Source organism: Varanus komodoensis, unplaced genomic scaffold (assembly GCF_004798865.1).
Source record: "Varanus komodoensis strain SLA01 unplaced genomic scaffold, ASM479886v1 scaffold5, whole genome shotgun sequence".
Lineage (NCBI taxonomy): Eukaryota > Metazoa > Chordata > Lepidosauria > Squamata > Varanidae > Varanus > Varanus komodoensis.
In genome coordinates this window covers 4,405,232-4,417,922 of record NW_025336087.1, presented here as the reverse complement: position 1 = coordinate 4,417,922, position 12,691 = coordinate 4,405,232, and the positions used below count along the sequence as shown (strand labels likewise).

Genomic DNA, 12,691 nt, shown 5'->3' with positions numbered 1-12,691 from the left:
TATGAGAATAACGCCCAGTCCTCTATCAGCTTCACTGGCTTCCCATCGAAGTCCGGGCTCAATTCAAGGTGCTGGTTATTACCTATAAAGCCCTTAACGGCTTGGGACCTGGATACCTAAAGGAACGCCTTCTTCCATATTTGCCCTCCTGCCCCCTGAGATCGGCAGCAGAGGTCCTCCTCTAGGAACCCTCCGTGAAAGATATTAGGAGGCAAAGTACCTGGAGGAGGGCTTTCTCTGCGGTGGCGCCCCACCTATGGAATGTGCTCCCCAGAGAGGTCCGCCTGGCGCCATGGTTATTTATTTTTCAGTGCCAGGTTAAGACCTTTTTATTCCAGCAATATTTTAATAACTTTTAATATTGGTTCTTATATGTTTTTAACTGCAGCCAGTGTGGGTCTGTAATTCATTTGTGTTATGTTTTATATTATTTTATCTATGTAAGCTGTCCCGAGGCCTTTGCAACAGGACAGCATATAAATATTCTAACTAACTAACTAACTATCTTCCCATGACATCAAAATCAGGTAAGGCTGCACAAGTCAAAGTCTAGACTATCAAAGGGAGTGGAAAGGCTAGATCAATGTCTAGACTCTGTGATGAGCCAAAAGGTCAATAAGCCCTGAGTCCTGAAGATAAGCTCATTGCCTTTCCACTCCCTTTGAAAGATCAGGCTGGTAGTCTGGGCATACCCCTAGATCCCTTGTTGTTGCTGAAGTCCAGAGTGATTGATGCAGCTCAGAGGACTCTTTATCAACTTTGAAAGGTTCAAAGAGCTACAACCTCCACTGGACAGAAGTAGCTTGCCCAAAGTGGTACAGCCACTAGTAACCTAAAGACTGGATTACTACAATAAGTAGTAGTAATTTTGAACCAGGATACCTGAGAGAGCACCCCTGCATTACCAACCTATTTGGTCACCAATATTATTGGATGGAATGCTCTTGCTGGTCCCACATGGACTCATGACCTTACTGGAGTCCATCCATAGGGGAGCCTTAATTGTTGTGGCTTGATTTCTTTGGAATGTCCTCTGGAGGACAAGCAGGCACCAACAATGTACTGATTTTGGCACCTTCTGAAAATACTTTTATTTCAGGAATCCTTCCTGAACTAACCAGCCATGGCTGTATTATGTCTTTTATTTTTAACACATTGTTTTATTCGTTTATCTGTTTTATATTTTATTGTATACTGGTCTGAAATTTCCACATTAGCATATGGAGTGATATGCAACTCAGTACTTTGCACTCCAGAAGCAATATATTCACAACATCCTGCCTGATAAATTTAAATAATAATGTAAAAGTAACCTACCTAGAAGAAAGAATTTAAAGCAGTTTTAAAGAAAAGGTATTTCAAGTATCCTCAGCCCCTACAAAGCAATGAACAAGTGGATCACTGCTAGACTGTTTTGATAAACCTCTTGAGAAGTTATCCATGTCAAGCTCTGACTGTTAGGTTTCATCCTTAGATAAACCAAGATTCTGTTACGTTTTTCAAAGCCTGCCCACACATGTAGATTCTTGGAAACATATGCGAATGAGCTTGATGTAAAACCAGACAAGCCTGCAATTAAGTCTGCGTGTTCAGTTGATGTTTATACATGGACTCTACACTGCTGGACAGATTCCACTCCAACAGCTTATTTTAAAGCTGGTATCTCTGTCTTGTAATAAACAGTGAGGTCAGATGATGACTTCTAACACAAAATTAGCTTTAGGGGTAAATAATGTAAAATATAGGTTCTACTTCTAGGAAGGACAGTAAAACATGCAGGAATAGGAACATGCTTACAGTGATGCTTTCATTGCAAATCCTTCATAGCATGCTTCATGAGGACAACCATGGAAGTTTCTGTTATAAAGTTGTGTAGTAAGTGCACCTCAAGTTGAGAACCAAACAGAGCATATAATCATGCCAAACTCTCACAAGCTTCAACAGATTATAAAGAAGAATATTCATGATAATTATGTTCCCAGCTGTATCAGTTTACATCTGAACTAGGTTGTTACAAATGAAAGCCTGCAAAAGCTCATGGAAAGATTTACAAATTGTTGTTGAGATCGAAGGACTGTAAACACTGTTCTGTCATCTACACTGGAGTTTTTTGAGATCACTCATCCCAATGTAGCCCCTCTGAGTCCCTGAAAAGTCAGTTTTCAAGGCTGGGAGACTATCTGGAGAAACATTCAATGCAGCACAGAGAACCGCAGTATACCAGAAAGCAACCTCCCCCATTCTTCACAGAAGCGGTTTGCATGTATGCACAGGCTCCTTTGGCTTCCAGCCTATAAGAGGCATAATGGAAAGATACCACAGTCTTCTATAGCTCTGCCAAATGCTTTGAGACTTAAGGCTGCATGTTCATAATAGCAATTCGGCACCATTAAAATTTTTTTTTTACCTTTCCTGAAAGTAAGATTAACACTGCTCTTTCTTAGATAAAGAATATATTAGCTACAGCTAATGCTTATAATAGATGTTTGTTGTATATAGAATAGTACTTAATATTGTACTGTCTAAACTGGTATATACAAGAACACATATACTGCATTTATTTAAAACACTTCAATTAAATTTGGATTACATTCACTGCCATACACCTGTGTACTTCCTTCACTGAACATTTAGATGCAGCTCTCATATTTTCAGAGGGCAGGAGACATTTTTCAACTATCATGACTCCAGGTTCCAATGAGTGGTTCAAACATATGTAAGTATGAACTATTACATAAAGGCTAGTGGAGCTTTCTGATATCTCTCAATATCCAAGAAGCCAAGAAGCTGCCCTTTTCTCCTTTTTTTTTTTTTGCAGGTTCAAAATAGGGCTATTGCAACAGGCTCTGCCATCAAAAGGCAAGTCAGTGTGTGTTTCTCCTGCTCTAAAGCATGAGCTACAAGTTATTCCATCGCATAGCTTCATGCTGTGTTTAACCTCTGCAAAGTTGTTGCCACTGGTGGGAAAATGGACAGTGCAAATGATACCATGATAAAAGATAAGTATATGGGAAATGGTTAATAGAGACTGATGTTTAGTTCTGCCTTATGCCTGGCCGTGTGCTTTGAAAGGACAATGATGTTAAGATGGTAGTAATTAAATTGCAGTATGTCTACAGGTACTATCAGAATAAATTAACATTCTCCTTTGTTCACTGCACTCCCTTTTCTCAACTAGAACGCAATTGCCCATCTCCACACAGAGATGAACACTCACAACACTGCCCACAAAGTGTGCCAAATAATTCTAAGTCTTAATATACAATATTTCTATTCAGGTCCTGGATTTTTTAATTGTTGATTACAACGACAGATGTAGATACAGCTATAGGAAGGAAATGTGTTGACTATTATATGTTTGTATGTAAACAGTTATGTACTGTACGATTTTTAGTTTTTAATCTTTGTAAATTGCCCAAACAGCTTTGGCTATTGGACAGTGCAGAAATGCAACGAATGGGTGAATTTACTACTATATATGGCAGAGGATATTATTAGGGTGTCTGATACTCATTTTTTTTTCTCTCAGTCTGGAGCTCTTGGTACATACTCTACAAGCATGTTCTTCCCAGTTTATATAACAATCAAGAGTTGTTTATTAACTCTTGGCAGTTGGTATCAAACACTGAATGTCACCAATGAGAAAAATTAAGTACTAAACTGTTCCTGACTTAAAGATTATAGGTTATGAAGTGTATTTACCAGTCCTGTGTGCAAAACAATGTAATCCTGCACAAGTGTAATGCCAAATAAAAGCATAAAAATTGCTGCAATACCAACTGATGAATAAAAACTAACATTTATGAGCCGTGCCACATTATGTTATGCATATATTTCAGAAAAGTTCTAGACAGACATCAAGATACCTTTAGAAGCTGTTTTCCAACTGTTGGACTCATCTTCTCATCCACCATAAGAATAACTATTCCTCTATCATCCATGCCTCGACGCCCAGCACGACCAGACATCTGGATATATTCACCAGAAGTAATCTGAAAGCATGATAAAATTAGAAAAGTAATGAACCTCTCAGCAGCTTTTGGTACCATCAACCATGGGATCCTTCTGGATAGGCTGGCTGGGATGGGAGATGCAGGCACTACTTTGCAGTGGTTCCATGCCTACCTGACCAGCTGATTCAAAGGGGTGATGCTGGGGGATTAATGCTCTGTTCCATGACATGCCATGGGGTACTGCCCTATTTTATCCCCAGTGCTATTTAACATCCACTGTTAAATCACTGGGGGAGGTTTTCTGAAGGTTATGAATTAAGATGTCATCAATATGCTGATGACATTTAGCTCCGCCTGTTTCTCATCTAAGCCAGGCGAGGCAGTGGCCATTCTGACCCAGTGTCTGAGACTGGATGAGGGCCAAAAAAATTACACGTAATCCAAATAAGTTGAAGGTGCTGCTGGTGGGGAGTAGGGGTTGTGGGTTACCTGTCCAGTTGAGAGATGTTAAACCTGTCCTGCAAACCCAAAGGACAGGGTTTGCAGTTTGGGGATGCAAACTGGTCCTGGATCCCAGCTGTCACTGGATTCACAGGTTAACTCAGTCACCTGGACCACCTTCTATCAGCTCAGGCTGATTCATCAACTGTGACCCTACCTGGACAAGGAAGTGTCTAGCAACAGTGATCCAGACTCCGGTAACCTCTCATTTGGACTACTGTAATGCACTCTACATGGAGCTGCCCTTGAAGATGGTCCAGAAACTTCAGCTGATTCAGAATAGGATGGAAAGACAACTGATAGGGACTGGCCAATACGAACATATTATGCCAGTATTCTTCCAACATCATTGGTTACCTATTGAAGTCTGGGCCCAATTCAGAGAGCTTCCATTACTATTTAGGGCTTTAAATGGCTTGGAGCCAGGTTATCTAAAGGAATACCACTTCCCATATATGCCTACCTGGACCTCAGAGAGCCATTCTGAAAGGAGATAAAGAGTGAATACTAGGAGGAGACTTTTTGGCAGTGGCATTCCAACTTTGGAATTAACTCCCCAAGGAGGTGTGCCTGGTGTCCACCCTTTCTTCTTTTCAGCACCAGGGAAAAGCCTTTTTATTTAGCCAATATTTTAATAGTTAGCTATTTTAATCTTTTAACTATATTGCATATTACTATCATACTATCACATTACTTTCCTCCAAGGAAAGGAAGCGGTGAAGAGTTGAGGTCTATGTACACCAATGCTAGGAGCATGGGTAATAAGCAGGATGACCTTGAAGCTCTCCTGGGAATAGGAGGGTATGACCTGGTGGGAACCACAGAAACTTGGTGGGATGAAAGGCAGTCTGGAATGTGAACATAGAGGGGTATCACCTTTTTGGAAAGGACAGGAAGGGAAAGAGGGGTGGGGGCATGGCTTTATATGTCAGGGAAGGGATAGGATGCAGTGAGATAGAATGCAGCACAGATGGGGATTCGGTAGAGGCAGTCTGGGTGAAAGTTAGGGGTTTTGACAGGGAAAGAGACCTGACAGTGGGGGGAATGTTATCGCCCTCCAGGTCAACTTGAGACCCTGGATGATGACCTGACAGACCAGATTCTAAGGATATCTCGGGGGAGAGACACAGTAATTATGGGAGATTTCAATCTCCCGGATATTATTTGGGAGACTCACTCGGTGGTGACAGCCAGGTCACGTCACTTTCTAGAAGCTATAGAGGGAGGGTTTTTCACACAGAGGGTCTGAGAGGTGAAGGGGGGGGGGAACATCCTTGACTTGGTCTTGACCAATAGAGAAGAGTTGATAATTGAAGTACAGATTAGGGGAGCTCTGGATGTGAGTGATCACTCCATCCTTTGCTTTGAAATCAGGGAATTGAGGACATGCAGCGGGTTGAGCACTAGAAGCTGGGACATCAAGAAGGCCAACTTTGGCCAACTGAAGGCCAGACTGGGAAAAGTCTCCTGGGATAGGTTACTGGAAGGCAAGCAAGTTGAGGAGGGGTGGATGGCACTCAAAAGGGAGGTTTTGGAGGCACAAGCCTTGACGAAACCTCTTAGTTAGTAACGTTGGAAGGCGGAAGATGCGAAAGGAGCTGGTTAGAGGGATTAGATGAAAGAGGAACCTCCGTAGGAAATGGGTACTGGGGGAAATAGACAAAAGGGTATACTGGGAGAAGGAGGCCCATTGCAGAAGGATTCTTCGCAAGGCTAAGGCTGATTACGAGCTGAGACTTGCCAAGAATATCAAGAGCAACAAAAAGGGCTTCTTTCAGCATATAGATAGGAAGAGGAAGGGGAGACAAGTGGTGGGACCACTAAATAAGGAGGAAGGAGATCCAGTGACTGATATGAGGGAATAGGCACAGATGCTAAATGACTATTTTGCCTCTGTGTTCTCCTCAAAGCAGGGCGGAGGATATCCGCATAGGAGATTAGATGAGGCTAGGGACTTCGGGGAACAGATTAGAGTCACCCCCCTTGAAGTCGAGGGGCTCCTCAGGGCATTGGGCATTACAAAGGTGCCAAGTCCTGACGGGTTACACCCAAGAGTACTTAGAGAGTTGGCAGGGGTTCTCTCACGCCCGCTGGCCTCCATTTTTGAGGCCTCATGGAGAACGGGTGAAGTTCCAGAGGACTGGAGGGTGGTCCCAATTTTGAAAAAGAGTAGTAGAAGGGACATGGGGAATTATAGACCTGTTAGCCTTACGTCCATTGTAGGAAAAACAATGGAAAGGCTAATAATAGAGAGTGATCTAGTGATGCTAGATAGGGAAGGGAGGCTCACTGTCACAGAACACGGTTTCCGCAAAAACAGGTCCTGCCAGACAAACCTTGTGGAATTCTATGACAAGGTTTCGAGATGGCTAGATGGAGGGGATGCAGTGGATGTGGTATGCCTGGATTTCAGCAAGGCCTTTGACAAAGTGCCCCATGATATCCTGGTTGAGAAACTGAGGAGTTTTGGGATACACCAAAGCACTGTCCAGTGGATTAGGGCATGGTTGACTGACCGAAAGTAGAAGGTAACCATTAGTGGGGAATCATCGGGATGGTGGCCAGTGACAAGTGGGGTCCCCCAGGGCTCTGTCCTGGGGCCAATCCTGTTTAATCTTTTCATCAATGACATGGAAAAAGGGGTGAACAGTCTGCTGATCAAATTCGCAGACGACACTAAAACTGGAGCAGTGGCCACAACTGAGGAGCAGGTACTCCAGATCCAAAAGGATCTGGACAGACTATGGAAGTGGGCAGGAGACAACAGGATGGCGTTCAATGTGGATAAGTGCAAGGTCTTGCACTTGGGTCATAGGAATAGGTGTCATAAGTACAGGTTAGGTGACAAGTGGCTGGAGAGCAGCACTTGTGAAAGGGACCTCGGGGTACTGGTTGACTGCAGGCTAAACATAAGTCAACAGTGTGATGAATGCCACCCTTGGTTGCATAGCCAGAAGTGTGGCTTCTAGATAAAGAAAGGTATTACTACCACTCTATATGACTCTGGTGTGCCTGCAACTGGAGTATTGTGCTCAGTTTTGGGCCCCTCATTACAGAAAGGATATAGCCAGGTTAGAGTCAGTGCAGCATAGGGCCACAAGGTTGATGGCCAGTTTGCAGGGGATGGGGTATGAGGTGAGACTGAGGGAACTGGGTCTCTTCAGCCTGGAGAAGAGGAGACTCAGAGGGGATATGTTGGCTACATACAGGTATGTGAGGGGATGTCACACGGAGATGGGTAGAGACCTGTTCTCCCCTGTAGAGGAAGGCAGGATGTGCTCCCAACGGAGCAAAGCTAAGGGAACCAAGGTTCCATTTAGATGCCAGGAAGCACTTCCTGACAGTTAGGACCCCAAGGGTATGCAATGGGCTTCCACGAGAGGTCGTTGAGGCCCCATCGGTGAGGGTGTTCAAAGATAAGCTGGACATGCACATGGTGGGCATGTCGTGAGCGGAGCCGGCTGGTGCCGGAGGTCAGACTAGATGGCCTGGGAGGCCCCTTCTGACTCGCTCTGTTTCTATGTTTCTAATATCATATTACTATCTTGTAATATGCTGCTGTAACCTCGAACCAATTTGAGTGCAACTGTTGTGGGCTTATTCATGAGCTTATTGCTGTCATTTTATTCTTGTGTATTGTTTATGTTTAATTTTAATTGTTACTTCTTTGTTTATGGATATTACATTTGTCATTTATTTTGATTTTCTAAACTGCCCAGAGAGCAGTTTTGACTAACTGGGTGGTACAGAAATCAAATAATGTTTTTACCATTTCCTCTATCACATTTCCATTTTTGTACACAACACTTTTTGCATAAAAAAAAGCAGGAAGAACTCAACACAGGCCTTTCCAGCAGGCTCTCAGTCCAACCCTAAGACAAACAAAAATGAAATGGGAACTACAAGTGGAAATTTGCTAGATAAGTGAGAAAGTACTTTGTGAATGCAGGAATATACTTGGAAAGCACTCTGAATCCAGAAAGTGACTGGGCTGTTAATATTTTAGAAGGGAGGGAAGTACAGGTGAAAGGAAACAACAGAAGAGAAAGCACAAAGCACAAAACAAAAATGGCCCTTGATTTGCAAAACTGATGAGACAAAGTCAATGAAGGTACATAAAAGAAGAGATAAAAAGTAAAATGGTTAGAACCATTGCCTTTTGAGTCAGCAACAATGGAAATTACATAGTTAAGCTGAATGTGCTAAATGGTAGCTAAACTGTTGGTTGCAATCATACATTATTGCAGATGACCTCATATATCTGTCAAGTCTTTGTGCTTCTCCTGTAAGGGTTTGTGTACAGCATGTTGTAATTTACTTACCCATCGGAAATCTTTCCCATCAAACTTTCGAGCACTTGTGAACAACACTGTCCTTGCTGGCATATTTATGCCCATAGCAAAAGTTTCTGTCGCAAATAAGGCCTAAATAAATACAGCAATACATACATTCAGAGGAAATCTGTTAAGGCACACTAAAATAACCAAATGCTTAGGCTGTTAAACTGTTAAAAATCCTACTTTACAATATAGATAAGTGACTAGAGGTGAAGATAGAGATAGGCAAGCCTTTGGGGCTGTGGGTGTGGTCTCCTAAATGCCTTTAGTGAGGCTTATGTTACTAGAAGATCTTTAAACTAAAATATAATGGCAGTTTTACTCCCACCCATTTTGTCTATGAATCTGTCCACCAGTGAAATAAAGCCCTAAAGATTTTTTCTGAAACTGAATTCAGTCCTCAGGTTGGAAAAGGTTTTCCAACTGAGTTAGCCCTTGGTCAGAATTTGTTCCTGACTAGGACATTGCAGTGTTATTTATCTGATACAAAGCTGTTTGAGATGAATGTCTTACCTGTATTGCATTGTATTATTATACATAAAACCCAGCAAGTCACAGTTATAACATTTCTAAAAAGCATTTGTAAAGAAGTTTTTATCAGCAAGGCCCAAACACACAGAATTTGCTCTTTAATTTTTATAATGCTATGCTTTACAGTATTAGAAATATAAACATTTAAGGAGAATCACATTGCAAAATCAATTTTCAATATATCTTTTATTGCATACCTTTATCAGTCCTTCAGAGAAAAGTATTTCTATGGTTTCCTTTAGAATAGGAAGCAAACCCCCATGGTGGATTCCAATGCCACGCTTCAGAAGTGGAAGTACATGCTCAACCTATGAACATATATTGACATATGAATAACTAAAACATGATTACATATGATTCAAACATGTAAGAAACCATACGCTCTACTGTCATTGGACATTTTTCTAGGTCACCTGACAGAGATTACATAAATCTTTTCTTTTAAGGGTTGGTTCAAAAATTGTCAATGTGGGCCAGTGAATAACTAATAATTTTAATGCACTAGTAACTGTTTCAAAATTTGTTGCAAGTCTGATGTACAACAAGCAATGGAGGAAACTTAACTGTCATCAGGACATCATATCATTTTGTCTAAATAGCTTAGGATTCAATTCTGATCATTCAATGCTGTTTAGAGCTTTTTCTAATAACAGTCATGCTTTCTTAACAAAAGTGAATGTTAGCTATTACTTTTTAGTGGCTACTGAACATAAATGTTATTTAATGTACTATCTTCAAAAGGCACAATAGTTTACTGAAGTTTTATTCTATCCCCTCTTCTTAGAATACATGAACGCCAATTTTTAGAAGCTACAAATGTTTACAAGCTAAACCTAACTTTGCTATGCATCCAACTGCCATATGGCAGTATTCTACAACTCTGACCTACTAGAAGGAAATATTACATTGAATTGAATTCAACTGAGTCCTTCTGTTCCAAGGCCCTTTAATCTAGCAAATGCTTCCATAAACAAAAGACAGAAAAAGCAATTTTTGCTGATTCTCTTTCCCCTTCTACTCCAAAGGGAGGTGGTGAGAGAAGACTGAGGGAAAAGTGTGTGAAAATCACCTCCCTTCTACTCGCAGAATAATCTGTTGGATCAAAAAGCATATCACTGGGGAAGAACACAGTTGGGTGCTGAAATCCAAAGTACTTTAAGCATAGAACTGGTGCTTTGACACATACTTTCCCTGTCAAATTTCATGCCTCAGTTTCACCTAATATCGATTTATTTCCACATAGCACATGCAGTTGAGATGGCTGTGGAGTATGTAATAGAGTACCCAATACTCTATATTTGATAGCCTAATGCAGAGTAAATAGGTACGTAAATAACACTATTTGGTAATTTCATGGCTGTGTGGTAACATGCAAGTAAGACTTGCATTGTACACCAGGCTGAGCAGACTTCAAAGTTGCAGGATGTACACCATTTTTACTTCAATGCCAAATCCACCATTCAAAGTCAGGTACAAAAGAAGGGAAAAGGTGAGAATTAAGGAACAGATTGCCTTTTTGTTTTCAATAACAAGAACTTCACAGTTGTTTCACATCAAAATATACTTCTGTTTTTTCCCATTTTCCACCAGTTTTCAGGGGAAGAAGAGCCCTATTAGTGTTACTACAGTCAAGCAAAGATATATCAGAAACTATTGATCAACTCCATACCACCCAAACAGCCAAGAGTAAATCTCTACTAACCTTCTGCCCATCTCTCTTAGTATGCATGGGGCTGGTTCAAATGCAATAATAAGTCACCCTGAAAAAAGCTTCAGTAGGTTGGCTGTTCACTCATTAATCCATGTTACATCCAATAGATGATCAGGTGTTCTGCAGCTTGCTGTGGCTTGTTTCCTTCTTAGTTCTCCAGCCCACTCCCATCAAGAATCACATGGGTTTTTGCAACTAAGCAGCCTATTCTATTAATGAGCATATTTGCACTCATTAGCAGAGTAGGGGGCTCTCTGTAGGGTTTTTCCCTTCACCCTCTGGGAGATTTGCACAAATTTAAATCATTTTGCCACATAATTAACGTTCTTTCATCTGAAAGGAAATTTGCACAAATATCCCAAAAGGTTTTTTTATTGAACAAATCTACCTGGAGGTTTAAAAAAAGTTAAATATGCACAGATTTCTCCAAAGGTTAAAGGAAAAAAGTGCTAGTGTCTAAAGAGGTGACAAACTGGAGTAAAAAGATGTCATTTCTAGATGCAGTAAAGATAGGATATTTTTAGCCAGAATTTGTGTTACTGTTCTTGTCAGGCAACTCTCACTTCTTTTTAAATAACCCGTGCAGAAGTGACACTGCCAGGTTCAGACATCATGACAAGCCATGCTAAGAAGCCACCCTAAACAACCCATAAGAGAAAACTGACAGGCCAGTTATTATGCTATTGCTATGGCCCATTGTGGTTTAACATGAGGTGCAAACCAGATCAGCATCTTTATTAGCTTAAATACTTACCTGAGGAAGTTTTTTGTCTTCATCAGACAAACAGTCTATTGCATTGTTAAACACTTCTTCAACCATTCTTTTTTCTTCATCTGAAAGAAAAAAAGTGCATGCATAAACTTTTTGCCCCCTACAAGATCTGCCATACTTTTAGAACTTAATTCAGAATTAGTGGTGGGAATATAGAGAAGCTGCTAACATGCTCCTTCTTACCATGTTAGGCAGCTCAGTGTATTATTCTAGAATCTCCTGTGAGTTCTCTGCCCTACACGCTTTACAGAATAGTAACTACAGACAAGCTTTGTACTTTAAATAAAGTTGTAGAACTATTCCTCAAACATTAATAATAGGTAACAGAAACAGGGAACAATTCTTGTTTTGATATTTTTTTTCTTCTGTCAAACACTGAAACATTAGAGGAGCCATTAAAAATTTTAGTAGATCATTTTTCTCCCTGCAGCAATGTGTATTTTCACACTGGAGCTTTTCTGGGGGCATAACAAGCAGAACAAATTTAGTGTGAAAATGCTTTTTAAATGTTCCAACTATTAAAACAATTTCAAACTGGAACTGACTTCCTTGAGTAATCAAGTAAACTAAAAACATTAGCTGTTTCTATTATATAAAGGAACTGGTGAGAAAATAAACAATCTTTTGAACGTAAATATTGGAAATGTTTGCATACTACCCACTAGCTATAATGCTATGGACTGCTGGCAATGACATATCTAATTTTTTAAGATTATTGTTTTAATCAAGACATGCAGAAAAGAAACCATCCACAGTAAAATAAAACTGACCCTATCAAGATGTTAGGCAGGATCCAAAGTAACATTACCTAGTTCTGTGAACCAATGGAGCTTCCATAACATTTTTAACTTTAATAGCAGTTCTCCACGTTACACAGCAAACTGCT

The 12,691-nt window shown here is 40.7% G+C and overlaps 1 protein-coding gene across 1 annotated transcript in view; it reads right to left on the bottom strand.

Moving 5' to 3' along the window:
• The window catches only part of MTREX (Mtr4 exosome RNA helicase), a 53,034-nt gene that overhangs the window by 33,776 nt on the left and 6,567 nt on the right, over positions 1-12,691 (bottom strand). Inside the window, exons 7-10 of the mRNA XM_044446118.1 lie at positions 11,788-11,905; positions 9,520-9,630; positions 8,777-8,878; positions 3,867-3,992 (exon numbers count right to left, since the gene is read on the bottom strand). Of these exons, the coding sequence (XP_044302053.1) occupies positions 3,867-3,992; positions 8,777-8,878; positions 9,520-9,630; positions 11,788-11,905 (457 nt within the window). The remainder of the gene's footprint in view (positions 1-3,866; positions 3,993-8,776; positions 8,879-9,519; positions 9,631-11,787; positions 11,906-12,691) is intronic.